The sequence below is a fragment of the Pimephales promelas genome, chromosome 7, assembly GCF_988280905.1.
Source record: "Pimephales promelas chromosome 7, fPimPro1.hap1.1, whole genome shotgun sequence".
In the NCBI taxonomy this organism is placed as follows: Eukaryota; Metazoa; Chordata; class Actinopteri; order Cypriniformes; family Leuciscidae; genus Pimephales; species Pimephales promelas.
Genome location: NC_142775.1, coordinates 1,180,339 through 1,201,450, shown reverse-complemented (window position 1 = coordinate 1,201,450; position 21,112 = coordinate 1,180,339). Strand labels below are relative to the sequence as shown.

The following is a 21,112-nucleotide window of genomic DNA, read 5'->3' as shown; positions in this document are numbered from 1 at the left end:
TGCCCTCACGGGCCTTATGCGAATGTAGTCGGGACGTGCGAACTAGCAAAATAGATTTGCATTCCTGACGACTCGTTTGAGCGGTTCAGAGTCGACTTTCGATTGAGATAAACTAACTTTATATATGATGCACTTTCAGCTCTACAACTTTGCAGACTGTTTACATTCACACACACTACATGAAAGGCCATTTTCAAAAATCAATAATAGGGCACTTTAATGTTTTTGTGGGATATTCCTGAGAAAAAGCCAGATCTATAAAGAGGCATTGTTTCCTCCTCAAGGATCGTTCATCATTACTCTGCACCAGGAGGGTACAGGTCCGCTACAGTCTCCACCACGTTACATAACTGCTCCGGGTCTTCGCTATGATGAACACACTCCTGAGGTGGACACACCTTTGCCCCAACAGTTATCGTGGCGTGTGCATGACATTTGCCTGACCACAGGAGACAGAACCGCAGCCACTGAAGGTGTGGACGATGCGGGTTTAGATTATTTGCAATAGCCAAAAAACAAAAAAACGAAAAAACAAACAAAAACAAGTCGTTATTTTTGTTTGTTTTTTCGCACAAAAAGTATTCTCGTCGCTTGATAAACTTATAGTTGAGCCGCTGTAGTCACATGGGATATTTAAACATTTTCTTCATTGACTTTCTGGGCCGTTAAGAGCCAGTCCCTTAGGGAGCCTATGTGGTAGTGATTCGGCTCTCAAATTTAATCAAAAATATCTTCATTTGTGCTCCGAAGATGAACGAAGGTCTTACAGGGTTGGTACAGCATGGGGGTGAGTAATTAATGACTTAATTTTCATTTTTGGGTGAACTATTACTTGTGAAAAGCCCCATTTTCGATGGTTCGACGATTTGAACAGGAAAATGTTCCACAATGCTCTGGCATCTCATCTGCTGCCAAGCAACGAGGTTTAAGCCAAGTTCACACTACAGGATTTTATGCCCGATTTGCATATCGTTGAGCTCGCCGACAGGTCAGGGTGTTACCTCCTGTTGTGGATCAATCACGTTGTGTTGTGTGGTGTGAACAGCTAAACAACTTGAACACTCCTGATTTCACTGAGAGCAAGTCATGTAGTGTGAACCGCACAGTTCAGCCCCACGTTTTAAAACCATGTAGTGTGAACAAGGCAGGAATACGACCGGTTCGAGATGGTGGCCGGATTTCTCGGTTTCCAGCGGCCAATAGGGTATCTAGTCTCTATATGATATATATGGGGATGACACAATCTAAACACATGGCAAAAAAGCATAGACCAGACTGGAACCGGAAGCTGGCAACTGGAGTCGTCGTCATGGGAGCACACACTGTTTATAGCAGAATAAGGTGGATAGACCACAATATTAGCATTTTATAGATTTACAGTTATATCACACAGACACAGCACAAACATGTGCTTGACCAGCAAAGTTATTTATTTACCCCCCAGGCCCCGACTGAAAAGTGTGTGAACTCGCCATTAGCAATTTTGTTAAGCAACTTTTATCAAAAAGCACCTAGCAACAAATATAGCTGTTTTAAAAATGTATGTGGCAACTTTTGAAATGTGCCTCAAACAATAAAAAGGCATATATTTTCATCTTAATTAACAGAACAGATCTGGAGAACGTATACATTGCAGGGAATTAAGTTGCAATAATTGTTCGCTTATGATAGCGTGCATGGTCCAATAATTGTTGTTCAGTTGTTAGAAGAAGAAATGTAAGAAGAAAATATGTTGAAAAAATGGAAAAGATACTGGTAAATTTCTGTCAGACATTATCCTCAGTTATTAAAAATACAGTTAAACACCTGTGAAAAATCAATTGGGATAATTCCTAATATTAACACAGTACACTGTGAACTGTTTTTACTGACTTTAAGAGTGTAGCACATGCACCAATACACTACTTAATATTTAATAAGAAAATGTATTTATGTATTAAAATAGGCCTACATAAATTCGAATCTAATTGTTCAAAAATATTGCAACTTTTCAATAATTCAATGTTGTATTTAAAGATAAATTCTCATCATAAAGAATGTTGTTTATAATACTTTTACAGATCAACATGTGTATGTTTTAAGAACAAATCTAAATGAATATTTGTCGCATGGCCATGTCTCAGGCAAACTTAACGTTTATTAATTATAATAAATTTAATAATAATATTAATTTACTATTAAAGCAGTGGAACAAAAGAGAAACCGCAAAACAGTCTGCAGGCAAAATAAAACATTTAGTTTGCTTACACACACACACACACACACACACACACACACACACACACACACACACACACACACACACACACACATACAAACACAAATGTATTTCCCGTGAACCTGTTTGTGTTTAAGTGAAAATCACGTGACGCGCCGCTCTGTCGGGGAAGCGCGTGCATGTGTCAGTGACGTGTGGAAACAGATTCAGGAACCCCCTTCAGACGGTTCGTCTATTAATAAATGCGCTATTAAACGTAATAACCGCTCTCTCTCACACATGATTTACCGATAGGACAGATCGGCATGGACTTACAGGTAGTGTGAAGAACTTTTAACGTGTTTAAACGAGTGTTGTGAACAAGTGGACCTTGATACGTATCATGTCACCCGTCACACACACAGTGAGTAATGCAGTGTTACAGGTCGCTTTAACACATGTGTTATTAACCCGGTATTTCATATTTGAACTTTTTAAAGTAATATGTATGTGTACTACACGATATCAAATTGAATTTATCATGATTTTAACCAATTTTTACCAATGTACTTCAAAGAATAGCAACATGCTACATTCATAAACCCTAATGCTAATAATTCATAAACCCTAACCCTAATGTTTATGTTGACGTGTTGGAGTGTGTGTTTCTGAACAGATCAGCTCAGTCAGTGGTGTAAGACTTCACAGGACTGTGACTGTATCAAGACCACATTACACACTGATCAAGGTATTTATTATGCAAAATTATGGTTTAATTTTGAGAAAACCACAAGACCCAACCGGACAACAGATACATATATTTACATTTTTAAATTTGCATGTCTGTAATGTGCTTTATTTCATCTTTGTGAAACCAGGGCTTGTCATAGCATCTTCTGAATGTTTTACACGCCTAATATTATCGCTTTCTGATCTCATTTATGAATGTATTGTCAGTCAGTCTCCTTCATTTATTCAGCTTTTCAACAATATCAAAGCTGCTTTACAGAGATAATAGGAAATTAAAGAGAGAGAGATGATTTTGTCTTTCGTTTATAGCAGAATAAAGTTATTGTCCAGCTAAAGTTAAGCGTTGGTGTGTGTCTTCATCACTTGTGTTGTCTTCAGTGTGAGGTCGCTGCTGTTGGGGAGTTATGATTGACAGTCATAATGACGAGAGCATACGTGTGCCATCTCTTGCTCATGTCCCTCTACATCACAGGTACAGATCTGAGAGAACACACACACACACACTCACTGTAGGCCTCATTTCTCTTGGCTCATGATGTGAGTATTTAGATCTGTTGATTTTGTTCACACAATCGTTGTTTAGCATTTAAAAACAATATGAGCTCCTGTAGTGGGAAATCTGCTCGCCTTCAGATTTCACATATTTACAATATTTGAGGGCACTTGGAAAGTTGTTGTTTGTTGAAATGTAATATTTTTTTGTATCTCATCACGGAAAAGGTCGTCCTTATGTATAAAAGAGAACGTTATCTTGACTTAATAATTTGTGGCTAGTTTTAGAGAATCAGTTTAATATTTAATATTGGGCATTAATAATTTAGTTCACTATATTGAATACGAGTAAGTTATTGAATTGAGTTATTAAGAATTGAGTAAGTTATGAGTGAATACATATTTTAATAATCTGGCACTTTCAACAAGCACACTTTTTTAACATAACAACAACATTAAATAAATAAAAAAATAGTCATGTTTTCTTTTTTTTTTCATGAGATTGTATTTTGGATGTCATAACGCGATTAAAAGATAAACTAAATTAATATTTTATGCCTTCATTTGATTGCTAGAAAGAAAAAGAAAAAAAATAGCTTATTATTAAAATTTAATTAAACCATGAAAATGGAATCCAGAAAATTTTAAACAGAAAAGATTAGAAATTAGATTGTTTATTAAAAAAAAAAAAAAAATTAGACATGCTTTTTGATTACTTACAAACCTTTAAAATGGAGGGGGGAAAATCCAGAAAGATAAAAAAAAAAAAAATGTGGGATTTGGAAAAATTCTGATTTAATAGGGCCCTATCTTAATAAAAATGTCATATTTTTATTTTATATGAGCTAATATTGCATAACATAATAATAAAACCCTGCAAATATCTTTAAAACAAGATGTGGAAAACCACACGATGAAAATGGAAAATTCACAGGCCAGAGATTGAAATGAGGGATCGTGATTATGAAATATGAAATTGCTCATTTCTTTTCCTGTTTAGTTTATTGAATTAAATGAGCTTTCTTTTATCTGTGAGCATGTTTCTGCTCAGTGTGTGATGTGTGTGTGTGTGTGTGTTCTTCCAGTGCTCCACACAATCCCTGCTCCGGCCAACCTCACTATAGTGTCCCAAAACTTCCGGCACATCTTGCAGTGGAGTCCTGGGATAGCGTCTCCTCCACGCACCGTGTTCAACGTCAAGCAAAGGTGAGTCGAGCAATTCAGGCGACACCAACGTAAAACACAATGGGCTCTATGCACGGCGGTATTTCCGGTGAAGGATTAGGGATGCTCGATAACTTCCGCCGATCGCAGAGTCCAATGCAATACCGAGAATTTATATTGAATTTTATACTCCATGGTTTTACTAAAGAAACGTTAGTCACAAAAACAGATAAAACAGACACCCCTCGTTGTGTTTATGCTTCTTTTTAAAATTATATTAAATAAATATAACTATATATAAAATTACATCAGGAGGACAGTAAATTTTGAAGACTCTGCCATAATCCCGTTTTCCTCGGTTCTCCTCCACTTTAATCTCCACAACCGGAAATGGACGAGCATCCTTACGTCAAATGCGGAATTTATGCGTGCATATAGCCCATAAAACACTATTTTGGATTAGGGTAATGTCACGTTGCCATAAGGGGCCTATAATAGCTCCTCCTCTTGTCTATACACGTAACCGCAGCAACCGCAATATTCACGTTTTTTTTTTAAATAAGGCTATACCCTTCTTGTTTTGAACTTAATGCATGTGTATTGAATGTTAAACAAGTTCATAATGATACCAAGACTGTTTATCATGGTGATGTGTAGCCTACAGGCTTCACACAGGCAGTGAATGAGAGAGATCGGCAGAGCGCGTGCAAATACCTGCGTCTGTCTTTGAAGTCGTGAAAAGCTTGTCGTGTCAAAGGGAAGCAAAATATTTGTCGCATCATCATTTTAACGGGTATTTTCCCATAAATGCGCGTCAGCAGCAGCGCTGGTCAGCATCCCACAGCACAAGGAAGCCGCGGGCAAATAAAATCAGCGAGTCACGCATTGAATCAAATGCTAATATGTGCCTCTAATAAGCATTGCTGCTCAGCTGAGCCTTGAAAAGTTGAACCTCAAAGTTAAAAATAATTAACATCTTGTTTCTTTACATCTCTTTTAATGAATCAGCTTTTTTAAACGTGTTCGTTGAATGAACGATTCGAAGACTCGCTCAAAGTCCGTTATCATAACAATATGCATGCGCGCTGAGTGAATATACTGTGTAGACGCTGTTTAGTTTCGGTTACATCGGTTACTGAAAATGTCCTCGTTTTTGTCAACATCGTAAACTTTATTTATATAGCAACAAATACATATAAATTAAATAAGTAAATAAATGGGGGTAACACTGCATATCGCTAGGGTTGGGTATCGAGAATCGAGTATCGATTGGAACCGGGACTAACTTTTCGTTTTTCCCGGAATCGTTCAAAAGTTAAAATTTAAATTCCTAGTTTCGATATTCACAGTCCGCCGAGCGGAAGAAGAAACCGCTGAACAACACCAACGAAGAAGCGTCTACCGAGTCGAACATGAGTAGCTTACGTCGGCGGTCCAAAGTGTGGCTTCACTTTTCTAAAAATTAACGAAATCTCGGCAAAATGCAAAATTTGTGACAAGTATTTGTGACAGAAGGAGTATTTCCTTCAGAAAGACCGTTGGTTTGCAAGGTTAGCTAAACTTTTTTGACCCTGCCTCTTAAAAGAATCGAAATCGAGAATCGCTAGGAACCGGAATCGAAACAAGGAATCGGAATCGGAATCAGAATCGTTCAAATTCAAACGATACCCAACCCTACATATCGCGCTATTGAGCCACTCAACATTACCGCAAGGTAAATTCCATAACCGCGACAGCCCTACTCGCCCATCGAAGTACAAATGTGGTGTCGCAGAAGTGGACCTCTACCGTCACATGACTCGCGTCATAACCGCCATCACCAGTTCTGACGCCGGCACACCCTAACCGTGCTGCATAAGTGATCACTTGAATGGAGATTGATGTAAAACTACTTCACTTTCAGCTTTAACAACTTTAGCATTTAGCAAAAACAGTCAAAGCTCACACGAACGTTTCCAAGAGACAACTGTTCTTTTAAAGTTTTTAGTTTTTCCTAGCGCAAACTCTCACTTTCTTACATTTTGTCCTATTTTTACCACTGATTTATGTATTTTTACAGCTGTGAAGGAAGTAAAAAACCAGGAAAGTCCGCAGTGCGTGTGAACGTGACGCGTGCAACAGTAGATGTGTCTAAAGCGCTGAGGAACATCTACACATACTGCACTTTCAGTGTGTGGGCGTCGCTCGGAAACGCCAGATCGGCGGAAGTGAACACCAGTATCACACCGTACGAAGACAGTGAGTGCTGGAACATCTGCGCATGATGTGATGCGGTCGCATGATCCAGAGTTGTTGACTTGTATTGTGCTGTGTCCAGCCAGCATCGGCCCGCCCGACGTGTCCCTGTCCGGCTGTGGGAACTGCCTGAAAATCAGCATCTCTCCGCCGCCGGACACACCCCTGACACCGCAAACCGGACGCTTCTATAACTCTGTGGAGTACAAGATCAGCTGGAGGAAAGCCGGACAGACTGAGGTGAGTGTTCCTCTGTGTGTGGATGTGTTAGTTAACATTTGTTAATCAGTATCTCGCGTGATCCTCCTAATCACTGTGTTTGAACCAGCACTTATTATTTAGTAATGAACGGACAGTTTATATGTTTTGCGAGATTCACACAATTATCTAGTTACACTCTTACTTAAACTGCTGAATCATTACATTTGGTACATTGTGTAACATCTTAAAATCTACGTAATCACTGTTCATTAGGGATGCACCGATTTTAACATTTTGACTGGTACCGATAATTATTTATATTTGAAAGTAGAGCCAGACCGATATATCGGCAGACCGATATTATCGGCCGATATTAGGCATTTTCCAAACTATCAGTATCGGCGGTTATAATGGCCGATAAATGAATATTTCAAAAATAAAATAAAAACGGAAGAAACACGCTTGAACCATGTCATGAGTGTTGGAGTTGTATAGTTTGTCCACCAGAGGGCACTCTACACGTTCCTGTTGGCAACACTCGTTGAGTTGGTCACGACACATACATTGCTTGAATAACAATTAAAAGAACATCCCCATCAGTTCTCTTAACTCAAATAAGCATGACAAAATTTGTGATTATCATGTCCAATTTAAAAAAAATAAAAAAATAAATAAAATATCGGCCGATATATCGGAATATCGGATTTTAAAACCCCAAAATATTTGTATCGGTATCGGCCTTCAAAATCCTTTATCGGTCGGGCTCTATTTGAAAGCCAATAAATTGACAGATTAATCTAAATCCAATTTTGTATGTAATTTTTGAGAGCCTGATTATAGTCTCAGCATTAAAAGCCACGTCCCAAATACACAATTATAATTGCATGTAGCCGATATGACAGACTTGCTCTGTATTTTATGAGTGATTCCAGTTATTTTTCAAGCAAATTTAAATCCTTCATGTCGCATCTGCAGCGTCTCAGCTGAAGGACATAAAACATTATTTATCGGCTTTAAGATATCAGACACATTTTCTCATCAGGCTGATAGCGATAACATAAAACATGGTCATATATGGGCCAATACGGATATGATAGCGGATATACCGTGCTGTTGATGCTCACGCGCTGGCTGAATGTGTTTAAAGCTGTCCTTGTAAAGGCCCATCAACTGAGCCTCTCTTGTCTTGGACTGGTGTGTTGTCCACCCTAGGCCGAGCACATCTCTACACTCAAGAACCAGACGGTCCTGCAGAACCTTCAGCCGGGACAGCAGTACTGTGTGAAAGTCCTTCCTCAGATCAACTCCAACCCCAACACTCAAGAGTCAGAGTGGAAGTGCGAATACACCAGTCGAGTGGAGCCCAGAGGTGGTAAGATGACCGCTTTAACAGCAGCACCACCAGATGTGGCCCGGACCCCTATCCCAGTCCATCCCAGTCCCACGTGGCCCGTACCCCCATCCCAGTTCATCCCAGTTCATCCCAGTCCATCCCAGTCCCACGTGGCCCAGACCCCCATCCCAGTTCATCCCAGTCCATCCCAGTCCCACGTGGCCCGGACCCCCATCCCAGTTCATCCCAGTCCCACGTGGCCCAGACCCCCAACCCAGTCCCGAGGCACAGGGGTGTCTGTGCCAGTAGCGAACAACTCTGGGTCAACACTATACATTTTCTTTTCATGCCAAAAATCCTTAGGATACCATTTTTAGAGCTTCCAGAGCTGAGAAAAAAAGTTAAAGATGGGCCATATATTATAGTTTGCGATATACCGGTTAAATTCTTCCTCAAGATAAGAATTAGTGTTCCCGCGATAATAACGATAAAGCCTATGACAGGACCTGGTGTTGGGCGGTTTGACCAAAAACTTACATCACGTTTTTTTTTTTTTTTTATTAAGCCGGTTTTCAGTTTTTTTCATGCATAATCAGGTGTTCAAAGCAGTTCACACTGGTTGACAGAGGAATTACTGCACTAAATTGACTATTTTACTGTAATTAGTGTATATTGTAGAATAGATTAGCGCCCAGTATAACATTCTTTTAACCAGGAAATAACGTTAATACAACGTTTATATAACAGGAGAATTGAACGTTCTTATAACGTTTTGAATAACTTTCTTAAACCAATACAACAAAGTCTAAAAACTGGACATTTTGAATATTCCTAGAACATTCAGAAATAACGTTTTGGGAGAGTTATGAAAACGTTCTCGGCGTAACGCTCGTTCCGAACGTCGTGTGATTAAATACATCGGTATGGTGGTATATTAAAAATTAATATCGTAACAAAAATGTGTTCTATAAAATTTGGAAGCCGGTAGGGCTGGGTAATAAATATAGATTTTTCGATATTAATCGATTCTCATTTTTACGAACCGATATCGATTGTTAAATCTCAAGAATCGATTAGTCATCCTGTTTCATTTGAATGAATGGATCATTGTATCGCGGCTGCGCGCATCCAAAAAAAATCGCAATAATCTTTGTCCTTTGTTACTATTGATATGAAACAAAGTCTCAATTTTCAAATCACGTCCATTTTCTATAGAAATTCAAAAACATAAATAGCGTTTTGCCGTTTTGTCGCTGTGGCGTGAGATCGCTCTGGAGAAGCAGCAGCGCTGATCTCTCGTCCGGCTTAATAATACCAGTCACAGCGCCAAATAAACATGAATGAGCATCTGAAAGTGTGTTAAAGATAGAGTACAACTTATCCAAATCCGGATCATGTCACATTGATTCAGTCCATCAGCGTTTCAACCGTGGAAAGACGTCAGTTAAACAGCTTGTAATCAATGTCATCATCATATTTACCTCAGAAAACCCACATCAACTCGTAAGTCAGCTAGAAAAAATAGCATTTTGTTAAATATATACACCATATTACATATATGCATTATAATCTTAGTGTTCTTCAATATTTAATGCATATTTGAATAAATCTGGCAAGTTTTTATGACAGCCACCATTTAAAAGCTTAAATTTCATATAATCTTCTTCTTATAAAAATAAATAAAAGTGTAATTTAGGTGTTTGTATAGCTACAAAACAGTTCATTATTACCTTCATATTAGGCTAATGAAGCCTATAGGCTACAACTAGACTCCCATAGTTTACAGCATTTAAGAGATTTGATTCCCTTGAGAAAATTGCCCATTTATTGCAACTGATATCCAAAATAATCGATATTGAATCGAATCGGAATCGAAATCGAATCGAATTGTGAAATTTGTGTCAATACCCGGCCCTAGAAGCCGGACCTGAAGCTGAGGCGAAGTTTGAGGCGAAACGAGTAATTGCCTCTGCAATCGCCCATCTCTCGAACACTGACTGAGCGCTTGAGTTTTGCTGTCCGTCAAGTGATCTGTAAAACACACTATATAATTTGATTGGCCCGACCATTTCGAATCCAGACCGAACTTCCCGAACCAAAAAATGTTGTGGGTTCGGGCAGGCATCCAGAAGAGCAGTCGGCCCAAAGTGCAGTATGCATGTTTTCTTCTATAATGACTGAAAGTACTGTGTAAACGTGTGTCTGCAGGGCTGTATGTAATGAACTGGTCTCTGGGAGCGTCGGTGCCGGGTGTAGCTGCGCTCCTGCTAGCGCTGGGTCTGGTCTACACTGGGTTTCTCTGTAAGCTGAAGACGCCTCCTCTTAAATCTCTGGTAAGAGCCTGTCAAACACAGCATTAGGAGTCTCTAATACATGTTCATTTACTTCATTAGCTTCTCTTACCTGCACTGTAAAAAAATATTGTTGGTTTAACTTAAAAAATAAGTAACCTGGTTGATTGAACTGGAAAAAGTGAGTTCATACAAGGAAGGAGATTAATTTAACCATCAGAAACTCAACATTATAAGTTATCTCAACTAAATAAATTATTTAAGTTGATTTGACAAAAGAAACAATGTTGTGATAAATCTTGAAATTATTTTTTTGACAGTGTGGTAGGATACGATTGGAGTTATTTCATCAATAATCAGTGACGTCATCGTCCAGCTCAGTTCTCCTCCAATAGTGTCATTGCATTCAAGTCTATAAAATTACTTTTGATCTGCTGTATAAAATCAATATTATTTAGGGATGCACCGATATGATAATGTTGGCCGATAACGGTAATTCTTGATATTTGACAGCCGATAACTCCAAATGCTAATTTTTAGCTTGTTTCCAAAACAAAAGTCTCGCCATTAAAAGCCGTTTCACCGTGAATGAAACATCTACAGGACAGTAGCCCATAGTGACCCTGCGTAAGATCTTAAATAATTTTTTTACTACTATGGCCAACTTATCAACAAATTCTTTTGCCTTACAAATAAATTAAAACATTATTTGCATATAAAGAACCAATTATATCCACAATTATACTTTTTTTTAATGCCAAAAATCATTCGGATATTAAGTAAAGATCATGTTCCATGAAGATATTTAGTAAATTTCCTACTGTAAATATGTAAAACATTTATTTCTGTGAGTGAATGCATAAATGCACTACCTTAAAGGAGATTTTCTCAATGTTTCGGTTGCATCCAGATGTTCAAAGAGTCGTATCTCGGCCAGATATTGTCCTTACTAACCAATGGGAGGCTTATTTATTCAGCTTTCAGATGATGTAAACATCTCATCTGTGGCTGGTTTCGTGACCCTTTTCACAGTGATTATCAAGCATCATCACGTTCTAAGAAGCTTCTAATCTCAAGTTGGGGCACAGCACTGCGAGGCGTTGGTGAAAGCTGGAGCTGGGGTTTAAACTCAACCGTTGCCGACTATGATGATGGAGAAGCCCAGTAACTGTTCCTTAACCCTCAGGTGTTCTTCGTTTCGGAGTCACACTTGTTATCTTCTCGGTCAAAAGTGACCGGACACCTAAAAATGAAACTTTCTCCATCCCAGTAAAACCAATGCAATTTATTTTTGTTCTATAATATTTATTCTTTTTAATTTAGTATTTTGAGACAATTTAATTGAATTTATTAATATTTATGGTTTATTTTTGCCATGGGAAAGTATATATTTTTTTCTATATATATATATTATTTTTTTCAAAAAAATATTAATGCAGTATTTTAGTTTAATATAGAGTCTAGGCCTTCAGAAAAAAAAATTTTTGGGAAGAAAATTAGCACCATCTGGTTACAGTATGGAGAAAAAGCGTAGAATCATGGTGTGACCACTAGATGACATGTACAGCTCTCTATTGAGAGGCATATGAATTCCCCAGATGTTTATGAACACATTTTCTGTTGTTGTTGGTGGACTTGAATATATAGTTGAAACAATCTCAAAAACTATTTTTCACAATTCACAATTTTTTTTTTTTCAATTTCCCATTCATTTCCTATGGGGGTCATTTTTGACCAAAGACCACAAGTGTGACTATTTTTTTTAAGACCACTTAGCATGCTCAGATCATGACCTCAATTTTTTTGTGTGTTCACATACATAATGCCATAAAAGTCACCAAGTTTCGTAACATCGCGATGAAGCTGTGATTTTTAAAATTTCAAAACAGAAAATTTTTTGGTCAGAAATGACCGAAGAGCACCTGAGGGTTAAAGGGCTCATTAGTGACTCAAGTCTCGCTGACCTCAACACCTCAGTCGTGTCTGTGAAGGAAACCTTTGACTAGTAGTGTCGTAGTTTGAGTAAATCTCACGTGTCCTCCTGCCACATATAATGATCATCTCTTTCTCTCTGTGTTGTTCTCCTCATTTAGACTAACATCGTTTCTCAAGCCCACTATCTGATTCCTGAAGAGACGTCATGTGAGCGAGTGTCCTCAACCGAGGCTCAGTTAACCACTGCATCTACTAAAAACTATCCCACCAAACCCAACAACACACTGAATGTGGAGGACGACTCGGGGAACCCCCAACACGAGCTGAACTACGCCAACAAGGTCTGGGTTTGTTTTTTTGTGCCTTTAAAGAGCAACATGCAGGTTGGACACCCCTATATAGCATAGTGTATGTTGACGATAAAACAACTGGATTTTCTGAACTGGAGTAATTTAGCCATTAACGATATTTTGAGAAAAATTGTGATAAAATAGCTCCCGCGTCTACGGCGCACTAACCGGAAGTGACGATCGCCGAGGGAAACGCCGAAACGAAAACCGACGAAACCGCGTTCTGCGATATTGACGAATATGCCGATAATGTCCCACAGGCATATAATTATCAGGGGGAGATCGGGGGAAGTAACGTTAGAGTTGTGGTGTCGAGAAAACCAGTGGCGAATAGGGCAAGTGACTCGGTGAGTTCATGTAAATTAGCACCGTGGCTAATGCTGGTTCATCTACTGCCCACATAGCAAAATTTTTCTGGCCCAGCTCCGGCCCACACAATCACTTTTCCCTCGGCCCAAATACCGCAAAGAATGACGGTACTGAAGTGGCCCAGAACTGGATTATAGACAAGGGTCACACATGGGCCATAACTGGCCCGAATCTCAGCCAGTTAATCACCCTTAACTGGCCCTGAACTGGGCCAAAACAGGTTTTATTATTTGTACCAATTCTCAGCCATAAGTTAACCATATCGACACCACTCTTTAACCAGAAACCCCAAAACTGAGCCATAACCCAGCCTAATCTTACACAAACCATGTGAACCCAATCCTCGGCCCAAGTACCGCAAAGAATGACGGCGCTGAGGTGGCCCAGAACTGGATTAAAGACAAGGGTCACACATGGGCCATAACTGGCCCGAATCTCAGCCAGTTAATCACCCTTAACTGGCCCTGAATTGGGCCAAAACAGGTTTTATTATTGGTACCAATTCTCAGCCATACGTTAACCATATCGACACCACCCTTTAACCAGAAACCCCAAAACTGAGCCATAACCCAGCCTAATCTTACCCAAACCATATGAACCCAATCCTCGGCCCAAGTACCGCAAGGAATGACGGCGCTGAAGTGGCCCAGAACTGGATTAAAGACAAGGGTCACACATGGGCCATAACTGGCCCGAATCTCAGCCAGTTAATCACCCTTAACTAGCCCTGAACTGGGCCAAAACTGGTTTTATTATTGGTACCAATTCTAAGCTAACCATTTCAATACCACCCTTTCAAACCCCCAAACTGAACCATATCCCACCCTAACCACCCAAACCATGTGAACAAATAAGTCACAGAAAAATTCTATATTTTATTCAATTTAAATTTTATTTAACAATAATACCACAAATAAATATTACACCTAGAATTGTGTAACAGTGTGAAGGCTATTTTATTTTGTACATTCCAAGTGTAACATCTTATTACAACCTGTAAAAGCCCTTCTTCTCACATTGCTCCTCTCATTGTAACTCCAATTACCAGCCATACCAACAGTCTGTCAAGTTTTCTTGCCCAACCAGTCCTGTAAAAAAAAAAAAAAAAAAAAAAAATTAACATTGAAAATGCATCAACTATTCCAAATTTACCAATATAGGATACTAATGTAGCTCTAAAACTCATTTGTATTAATCATCTTGTTAGATCATGGAAAGTGAGTGCCTTAGGCCAGAGTTTCAACTCCTTATAGTCTTTAGAAATAAAATAACATCCACTTAAACAAACAGACAGGAATGGGGGAGCAACTTACATATCATCAAAAATTAAACAATATGAAAGGAGGGGAAAAAGACAACTTTATAGAGTCGTTCATTCCTTATAATGCCCAATATGTTGGAAGAAAAACATTGGCATGCGTCAATGGTTAGCAAATTGAAAAGTTGCCAATTGTTTATTGCATTTAAATTAACCTCTAAACATTACCCAGGTTGAGAACTATTGTTTTAGACAAAAATTAAAAATTATGTGTTCAATTTCATTCTTTCAATGTAGATATTTTAATAGTACAGTATTATTTTTTTCTCTCAATCGCCTACGAATATAGCATACTGAATTGACAAGCAATACATGACAAGCAAAAATAAATAAGCAGTCTGTGATCACAAATAAAAAAACATGTACTGTTCATGTGAAACAAGTCACGATTAGATTTAGATCTCATACAATTATACAACCACTGAATCACTTTCAGCTTTATAAGTCAATTGCGGTTGCTAGATTTGCTGTGATCTTCCTATAATTTTAAAAGCATTAACATTACATTGTTTCGCACACATGAAGCACCACGCCTCGCCTCGGACGTTCCGCACCGGTCTATCGCACATGATCGCACCCCGTTCGCGTCTGTATAGGCATTCTCATGTTCAGGGGCAACTGAATCAGCTACCAGGCAAAAGTTCACTTCAATAAAGAAAAAAGTGGCATCCGAGTTTGAAATCAGGTATTAAAAAAGCGCCAAAAAGAGAGTGAACTTCACTTACCCGTACAGCGGTTGTCTGAGATGTCGTCTTCTTCTTCAATCTTCAGCGGGAGAAATTTCAAAAGACGCATCACGTGAACCAACCAGAAAAGCTGCTGTTACCATGGAGATCGCGCCGAAATAAAACAATAGTTGACTGCTGTTTTAAATAAACTGTTATTTCGAAAAAAAAATCCAGATATTACATTTTTAACATGATTTTGTGGTGCTTAAAATAAAAAGTATGGAAAACTTAGACTTGGATGTGGATTTGTTTTTTTTTGTTTTGTTTTTTGTTTTGTTTTTTTTATTACAAATTTATAAAAAAAAAAACAAATTCAAATAAATAATAGGTTTAATACTTAAAAAAATCATAGGTCTAATACTTATCATGTTAGTAAATGTATATTTTTTAATGATACAGCATTTTGTAAACATTGCTGAAAACTAAATACTATATTTATTCATTATTAATCATTTTTTTAAACAATTGGACATATATTTTTTCACTGACTCATTTAAGTCAATTTATATTATTATTATTTATTATTAAAATTAACACCTTTTTCAGAGGGGTCGGGGTGGGGTAATCTTGCCTTGAAAATATAGTAGCAGGCTTATAATTGTCCAGTACACAGAATATGGCCCACAATCGCTACACTGATCTGGGCCACATACCTCCCATCCACAATCGGCCCAAAAGTTGTCTGCCGTCATGCACTGCCATCATTGCCACACTTGGCCCACAGTTGGCTGACAAGATGTGGGCCACACACCTCCCATCCACAATCGGCCCAGAAGTTGTCTGCCGTCATGCACGCAGTGCCATCATTGCCACACTTGGCCCACAGTTGGCTGACATGATGCATGCCATTGCCGGCAACACGCCAGCAGTGCCATGATGAGGCCACATTTGGGCCAAGTCTGTTTGCTATGTGGGTGTATGGCTATACCTTGGTGTTTTATAGTAAATCTGCTTTAGCAAACATACATTCGACTTTGTTCTTGATTACACATCCATTTAGATTGTCTTAATTTAACCCTTGTGCATCAATTAAAAAAAGTTACACATTGGTAAAAAGAGGACAAATGTCCACGTCAAAAAACTGTCATAAAAATGTGAAAAATGTTTGGTATCATTTTAAAGAAGACCCTTTGCAGATTATTGCTGAAGTAAAAAAAATAATAATAAGTAAATCCAAAAAAAAGTTATATAGGTATGAGTTTATGAAAATTATTTATAAAAAATATATATATTTTAAATCAGATTGAACTCAAAACTGCAATAAAATCAAAGCCATGAATCTAAATAGGTTGGCCGATAACGGTAATTCTTGATATTTGACAGCCGATAACTCCAAATGCTAATTTTTAGCTTGTTTCCAAAACAAAAGTCTCGCCATTAAAAGCCGTTTCACCGTGAATGAAACATCTACAGGACAGTCGCCCATAGTGACCCTTCGTAAGATCTTAAATATTTTTTTTACTACTATGGCCAACTTATCAACAAATTCTTTTGCCTTACAAATAAATAAAATAATGCACATGAAACAACATTATTTGCATATAAAGAATCAATTATATCCACAATTATACTTTTTGTATTATTGCTGAAGTAAAAAAATAATAATAAGTAAATCCAAAAAAAGTTATATAGGTATAAGTTTATGAAAATTATTTATAAAAAATATTTTAATCTTAAATCAGGTTGAACTCAACACTGCAATAAAATCAAAGCCATAAATCTAAATAGGTTGTGTTCCAAATTTGAGGATGATATCTCAAAAAATGAGCTTTGGGTAACAGTTTGTTTGGGCGTAGTAACATATTTTCCCCATTGGGTGGCAGCAAAACCCCACTGGAGCTCACAGTGATTGGATTTAAATTTGCAGTTTTTCTCTCTCATTATTACAAACACACAAACATATTTTTTTATAACACACATACTAACCACACTCTGACATCCATACCAACACACCCACACAAATATCGTTGCATAATTTATCCAGTCGGCTCTATAATACGCCGAACCAGAAAACAGGAATAAAGCGATATTTGTTTAATAGGCCAAACTTAAAAAAATGGCACCATCTGATAAAAAATAGTAAAAAATAAAATTTGAAGCCTTGCCATCAGAATGAAAGCCTCTTAACAAAGATTGCATAATTTTATAGTTAACATCACTAATTGGTGCTGCTGGTTGTCAAGGTAACAGTTACATTACAAACAGCCGAAAGAAATGTCCCTCACCGTATATATTCATCTCCATTTGAGTGTATTTAAGTTTCTCTTGGACGGCTCCTCCAGTTTTTGTGTATTTCCTCTTAAATATTTCTCTTTTTTTTGGCATCTCGTACCATGTTTTTGCATCTTTTCTGTACGTCTTTAACGCTCCGCTCGATTAGCTGTTGAGCAATCTTTGTCCAAATTACACATTTCTTCTCGTTTCTACATTCTCCGCTAAATTTCCCCGGTAAAATGTCCTTGTAACTGTTACACTCCTCTCATTTTTTGTTTTGAAAAGTCTTATGTTACCCAGAATGCATTGCAGTGTAGTCCTACTTAAGATAGTCCGTCTTCAGTGCTTTGTACGTAGTCAAAGTCTATCTTTGTGAAACCGCCACAGAGGCTGATGTGTGTATATTCAGTGTATATAGTGATTTCGGAGCAAAACATGATATTAATCTCTTAACTCGTGTGCTTGATGCTAAAAATAAAGTGGGAAACAAGTTAACATGGTTAATAAAATCATTTTTTTCGTTCTACAGTAACCTGATTGACGGATAAATGATGTGATCTGTATTGATCTTCATGTCCTGCTGTTCTCACAGGCCGACTCGGAGGATGAGGAAGACGAGGAGGAGGAAGATAGAGGCGTGTACATGGGTTGTGTGATAGATGACAGTTGGTGGGGGACTAATGAGAGCGAGGAGAAGGCTGTAGTTTCATCTTCACACTCCAGGGAAGCAGCCGTAGAGGAGATCCGGCGGGGGAACCTCGTCTCAGAGCTGTTTGACCCACACACACACACTCACTCAGATGCGTCGGGGAACGTCAGCTTGTTCTCAGTCACTTTGAGGGCTCTGGGACCCCAGGAGAGCGGCGACTGTAAGCCTCTGCTCCTCGAGTCCGTGTTGAGACCATGTGCCTCTGACGACTGTGTGCTGGAGGAAGAGGAGGAGGAGGAAGAGCTCCTGCTGGAGGACACGAGGCCCGATGTGGACTCTCCGTCGGGATATATTCTGACCCATGCCGGAAACATGAGTGGACTAATGCCTGACACCTCGTCAGAAGAGTGTGACACGGACTACATCACGCGGTGAACACCTCCATATTTATGAGGAATTGACGGGGCTTTCATACAACAAAGCTTAGAATTGAAGGTGTGCCTAAATCATGGAAATTATCCGAATTAAATGAAGAGTAACACTGGTGATACGTCGTTGTTGTGTATTTATTGTTTTGGACCTCGAAACTCAAAAAATACAGTGTTGTTGTATGCTACAATATGCTATCTTTTGGAAAAAGGCTTTTTGAAGAGCAAATTTTTATGAGGAAATGCTTTTATTAAAAAAAAAATGAATATTTTTTTTTAACTTGGGACTTGAAAATGGGACAATTTTTCAATTCTGGAAAAAAAAAATCACATGTAAATATAGACTTTTTGGCATACCATAGATCTAGCCTGAAGCCCGTCTGGATTATATGACCATTAGTCTGTCCGTCTCATGGAGAGAAACTGTGTTGCCAGATTGGAAATATCCAAGTATCGCACCAGACGCTCAAAATGATCGTGTTTGGATGAAAATGATCGTACACGAGCCAAACGGTTAAGGGGGTCACACACACACACACGTAAGGTCTCTCGCTCTCTCCCTCTCTGCCGTGCTCTCACCTTCATGACGTAGATCCACAGCTAGATCAGTGAAGCACTATGATTACATTGACCTCTGATTGAAGTGGCACAAAATTCTGAAATTATCGCACATTATGGGGTCAAAACTATCGTACAAATATGATTATTATCGTCGGTCTGGCAACACTGAAGTGAAATCTTGCTGTAGTTTTGAAATCTAGGCGCCGTTTTAAGACGCAATACGCACACTCGTGTCACACGTCTTTGGCGCCACCTGTTGTTCCGGGTGTATTATTGACATGTAAAACTACTAAGATGAACCCATTTTTTTTTTTTTTTGGTGTATTTCTTAGAAAAAACATGGTCTTAAATCCAGAACAAAACGGCAATACTGTTGTTGTGTCAGAATGAAGTGTTGAATATAAATCTGTGGTTTATGTCTAAAACTAGAGCCTATGTGATAGTGTGCTAGTTGTGGTTAAATTGGAGATGTAACAGGTCATGCTCCAATCTTTGAGCTCATGAATCTGTTATTCAACCACAGTCAAAATGATTTGCTTTAGAATATAGAGTTTTATAATTTTTTATTTCGTTTAATTTAATCCCTTATTTGTGCACTGCTTTTGTAGCCTGGTTTTAGATTGAATTGTTGGCTTTTATACTTCCTATTGTTCAAATGTCTTATTCTTCTATAATTGATATTTTTTTTTACATTTAATATTACTGTTCAATAAAAACCTATTTTGTATAAATGCTTGTTGTTGAGAGCTGCAGTTGCATTGTTACACACTAGGTGGCGGCATTAGTGTTTCACAGCACTGAGGACACACAGATAACGCAACACTGTGTGTTTCTAGAAGACAACAGCGTCATAGTCTAGCGTTAGTAAATTCAGTGAAGCTCTTTAGCCAAGCATACACATAACACACTATATACTTCTATAACTCAACGTTAGGCTGCATAGATTAGCTCATAACTGGGAACACTTCCCATAAATCCTGACGTACTCGTCTACGTTAATATTAGTCTGTTTATCCCGAGGTTTACTGCAGTCCGCCAGATCCAGATCTGATGAAAGACCTTCGCCTAGACACACCGACACCGAACGCGGATCCACAACAGAACCGGAAGACAATACAATGCTGAATAAAGTCATTTTTGGACTAAAATGTATTTTCGATGCTTCAAAAGATTGTAACTAACCCACTGATGTCACAAGGACTACTTTGATGATGTCTTTATTACCTTTCTGGACAAGGACAGTATACCGTACACACATTTCCAATGGAGGGACAGAAAGCTCTCGGACTAAATCTAAAATATCTTAAACCGTGTTCTGGAGATGAACGGGCTTGGGACAACATGAGGGAGAGTCATTCATTTTGGGGTAGACTAACCCTTTTACCCAGAACTGGGCCCTCATTAAACTACAGAATAATTTAAAAAATAAAATAAAATATGTATATTTTTTGAATATTTGAGTTATATAATGAATTTGAAGTTCAGCAGGCTAACGCTAGGCTCAAAATGTCCAGTCAGCACAAGTCCGATGCTCAGAAAAGTAAAGAAAACAGAAGCAAAGAAGAAAAGAGAGGCCTTCGAGATGTCCTGAACAAATATTTTTAAAAAGGTGGTGATGGTGAAGCCGTTACTAACGTTAGTAAAGTCCACGTAGAGCAAGGTAAGAAACAGCGCAGCCAACGTTTGTGAGTGACTTCGGTACTCATTTTTTTAAACGTCGCTCCACAGTACCAGGTTTTCTCCATAGACAGGTTCTCAAACTCGGTACTTGATGACCGAAGCGTTGCGAACTGCGCTCTCCGTGATGATGAGGAAGTATTAGCTAAGAGTTCACTGATTTCTAGCGTTTGCATTAGCTTTACTTCTAGATATATTTATGGAGATGAGAATTAAAAAG

General features: G+C 38.4%; 1 protein-coding gene across 1 annotated transcript; it reads left to right on the top strand.

The window, feature by feature from the left end:
- The first annotated feature begins 2,382 nt into the window (after positions 1 to 2,382).
- crfb1 (cytokine receptor family member b1) lies at positions 2,383 to 19,946 on the top strand. Its single transcript, XM_089132879.1, has 10 exons — positions 2,383 to 2,621; positions 2,874 to 2,945; positions 3,326 to 3,419; positions 4,525 to 4,645; positions 6,663 to 6,841; positions 6,921 to 7,078; positions 8,252 to 8,411; positions 10,581 to 10,705; positions 12,757 to 12,939; positions 18,170 to 19,946. The coding sequence occupies exons 3-10, from the start codon at positions 3,368 to 3,370 to the stop codon at positions 18,659 to 18,661; spliced, it is 1,470 nt and encodes a 489-aa protein (XP_088989005.1). The 5' UTR covers positions 2,383 to 2,621; positions 2,874 to 2,945; positions 3,326 to 3,367; the 3' UTR covers positions 18,662 to 19,946.
- Positions 19,947 to 21,112: the final 1,166 nt, after the last annotated feature.

Bases quoted from the DNA above. Each gene is read 5' to 3' on its own strand.
- crfb1 (XM_089132879.1), top strand. From the start codon at position 3,368: ATGACGAGAGCATACGTGTGCCATCTCTTGCTCATGTCCCTCTACATC. The intron at 3,420-4,524 runs GTACAGATCTGA...GTGTTCTTCCAG, and splicing joins CATGTCCCTCTACATCACAG to TGCTCCACACAATCCCTGCT. The intron at 12,940-18,169 runs GTCTGGGTTTGT...CTGTTCTCACAG, and splicing joins AGCTGAACTACGCCAACAAG to GCCGACTCGGAGGATGAGGA.